The sequence below is a fragment of the Malus domestica genome, chromosome 09, assembly GCF_042453785.1.
Source record: "Malus domestica chromosome 09, GDT2T_hap1".
NCBI classification, from domain to species: Eukaryota; Viridiplantae; Streptophyta; class Magnoliopsida; order Rosales; family Rosaceae; genus Malus; species Malus domestica.
The window spans coordinates 27,428,100-27,431,542 of NC_091669.1; the positions used below are offsets into that span (position 1 = coordinate 27,428,100).

Consider the following 3,443-nt stretch of genomic DNA (forward strand, 5'->3'; position numbering starts at 1 on the left):
GACGATGATGAGGTGGTCCGGGAAGGGAGGCTAGTCTCGAGATGAAAGTCTTGCAAATAGGCAGGCGGTCGGGTGGAACGACCGCTGCGGCGCGGAGCGGGGCTGGTAGGCGGGAGGGACGGTGGTGGGGAAATGAGAGGTGTCGGTGGAGAGTGAGCGGGGAGCGGAGAAGGAGAAAGCAGAGGTGTGAGTTCGACAGGTGTGGGTTCTGCAGGAAGTGGGTTAAGGGATGTGGGGTGAGGTGGGCCGGGTGTCGGAGTAGGCCCAACGGGAGGTGGAGGCAGGGGGTGCGGAAAGAGAGTCCAAATCAGAGGGTAAAAATGGGTCAGGGTGAGATGAGGAAATGTTGGGAATGTGGGTAATATGGGGATGTGGTGATGCAGCGGAATGGTGAGGAAGAAGAAAAGGAAACACATCCTCAAAGAAACTCACATCACGAGAAACGAGTACCTTTTGTTGACTAAGATCAAAAACCCGATAGCATTTTTTACCATAAGGATAGCCCAAAAAAAATACACCGAGAGGCGCGGGGATCAATTTGGAACGAGTTTGGGCATGGGTAGAAGTAAAGCATAAACAACCAAAAACACGCAAATGGGAATAACTGGGAGTTTTGTTAAACAATGTTTCATACGGGGTTTTGCCATTGAGAAGAGGGGTAGGTGTACGATTGATGAGATAAGCGGATGTGAGGATGGCATCCCCCCAAAAATGAGTTGGAAGCCCAGCCTGAATAAGCAAGGCACGTGCCATGTTTAACAAGTGTCTATGTTTTCTTTCAGCAACCCCATTTTGCTGTGGTATGTTGATACAACTAGTTTGATGCATGATACCTTTATCTGCATAGAAATTGTCAATTTTGAATTCAGGGCCATTATCACTACGAATGATTTTAATTTTGGAATCAAATTGAGTGGCAACCATATTGATGAAATTAACTAGAAGAGGCCGAGCATCAGATTTGTGTTGCATAAGGTAAATCCAGGTGTATCTAGTGTAATCATCAACAATAGTAAGGAAATACTTTGCACCCGAAGTGGAAGCAATTTTATAACCACCCCATATGTCTATATGAATTAAATCAAAACTAGAATGAGTAGTAATTAAACTAGAAGAAAAGGGAAGCTTGGTTTGTTTAGCCAAAGGGCAAATTGTGCACTTGTCGGTAGCACAAGGTGTATGTTTAAAAGTAGTAATAGGAAATAATGGAAGAACTCTGGTAGATGGGTGGCCAAGGCGTTGATGCCAAAGGATGGGATGGGTCTTGTGTGCCTGATTGTATGTTCCTTTCTTGGTATGATCGAGATAGTAGAGGCCCTCCCGTTCAATTCCCGTCCCAATCATCGTCCCCGAACGTAGGTCCTGTATGATACAAAATTGGTTCAGAAAAATTGTAATACAAGATGAATTGGCTAACTTGCTAATTGAAACCAAATTCAACTTAAAGTACGGGACACATAAAACGTTCTCAATGGTCAAATTGGGGGACAAGACAACTTTGCCAATGTGAGTCACTTGTGCTACGGACCCATTCGGCAATTCCACTGTGTGATTAGTGACAGGCCGCGAGGTGGAGAACATGTCAGGATCATAAATCATATGATCTGTGCAGCCACTGTCTAAAATCCAAGTGCTTTGTTTTCCATGAGAGTTAAGTGAAAAGGCTTTACCTGAGAGTTCTTCATGGGTTGCAGAATTACTAACATGATTGGCAGATGAGGATTTATTTTGCAGCATACTCAAGATTTGTTTGCACTCTTCAGCAGTAAACGGGAACTTCATCTCCTTCCTTGCTGTCAAACACGTTGCTGCTTGATTCCCTTTGGAAAGCACTGCCCCAAAATTAGCCTCAGCCGCTGCCTTCTTCTTGCGGCAGTATTCTGCCGTGTGACCTTTCCAGCCACAAAATGCACATTTGAGGTGTGCCCGACAAGTCTTGGCAGTGTGGTTGGTCTTGTTGCACTTGGTGCACTTCAACTCACCTTTTTCTCCTTCGGATTCACGGTTGGCATTCTTCACGGCAAACACCGCCGCATCCGGTTGTGTCGAAGCTTTTCCTGCTGTTACTTCCGATTGCTTCTCATGCCGCAGAACAATGGAGTATGCCTTGTTCACTGTGGGTAACGAATCTTGCAGCAAGGTGTTGCTGCGAACACTTGCATATGAGTCATTGAGGCCCATGAGGAACTTCATAGTTTTCTGTGTGTCCAAATATGCAGCCAGTTCCTTGACTGAGCCACAAGTGCAGATCGGAAAAGTGCAGAGAGCATCACGGGCATCCCATAGTCCCTTCAACTTCGTGAAGTAAGATCCCACAGACATACCTTCTTGCACACAATCATGAATCTCATTCTCGATATTGAACAGTTGAACCACGTTCACATGCGAGAATCGCTCCTGCAGTTCCAGCCACATCTGTCTGGCGTTCTTACAATTGATCACGCTGCTAGCGATGTCTTTCGACATCGACCCTAGCAGCCAAGTCTGGACCAGATTATTGCAGCGATTCCACTGCTGCCATTCATGGAGATTCTTTCCATCTGGTTCTTCAATCGAACCGTCTACGAGTCCGATTTTGTTCTTGACCGTTAAGGCCATAGTCATGGATTGTTTCCATGTGCTGTAATTGTCTTCGACCAAGGGCTGCGGCACAAGAATAGCACCGAGTTGGTCTGAATGATGAAGATATAGTTGATGAGTGGGATTATCCCACTGGGTTCCTGAGGCCGTGCTTGATGCTTTGTCGTCTGCCATGGAGGTCGGCTAGGGTTTTGTTGTGTTTGGTTTATTGCCCAGATCAATGCTCTAGTACCATGTAAAAGAATGATATGTAATTGATTTTTTGATATTGATTCAAGAGGCATAACAGCCTATTTGTAGTTACAAAAATGCCTAATATGGTTCCTACAATCAAGCTAAAACATTCACAAAGAAGGAAAGGAATTATTTACAATATAAACAAAGTCAACATTCCTATTTTAAGCTCGATCTTCTTCAACATTATGTTTACTGAAATTGTTCCATTAAGACGATTGGATGTAAAATTCGGGACCACAAGCTTAGAAAGATTGCCTATATCCGGAGGAATTAATCCAAAGATTCGGTTTTCTTCCAGCAAAAGATTTGTGAAATTGACACCAAGCCCGCCGATGGAACTGGGGAACATTCCTCCGAGTCCCACGCCAGCCAATTCAAGCTCCTCTAGAGAAGTGCAATTTGTGAGGGCAGCAAAGAATGGGTCAAGATTGGTGTTGTCATGGTGGCTTACCATATCGTTCTTAGATAAATGAAGATAGAGAATATTTGGCAACTTCTGTACAAACTTGATTAGCAACTCACCAGAAAGATGGTTATATTCGACATCTAAGTTGACAAGTGAGCTATTGGTCAGAAAGAGAGGAAGTTCTCCAGTTAACTGATTGTTGTATAAGTTGAGGCCCCAT

At 44.5% G+C, this 3,443-nt stretch overlaps 1 protein-coding gene across 1 annotated transcript; it reads right to left on the reverse strand.

Moving 5' to 3' along the window:
• Positions 1–1,130: 1,130 nt before the first annotated feature.
• Positions 1,131–2,829, reverse strand: LOC139188242 (uncharacterized). Its single transcript, XM_070805451.1, has 2 exons — positions 1,671–2,829; positions 1,131–1,362 (listed from the first exon to the last, which is right to left on the reverse strand). The coding sequence occupies exons 1-2, from the start codon at positions 2,752–2,754 to the stop codon at positions 1,325–1,327; spliced, it is 1,122 nt and encodes a 373-aa protein (XP_070661552.1). The 5' UTR covers positions 2,755–2,829; the 3' UTR covers positions 1,131–1,324.
• Between the last annotated feature and the right edge of the window lie 614 nt (positions 2,830–3,443).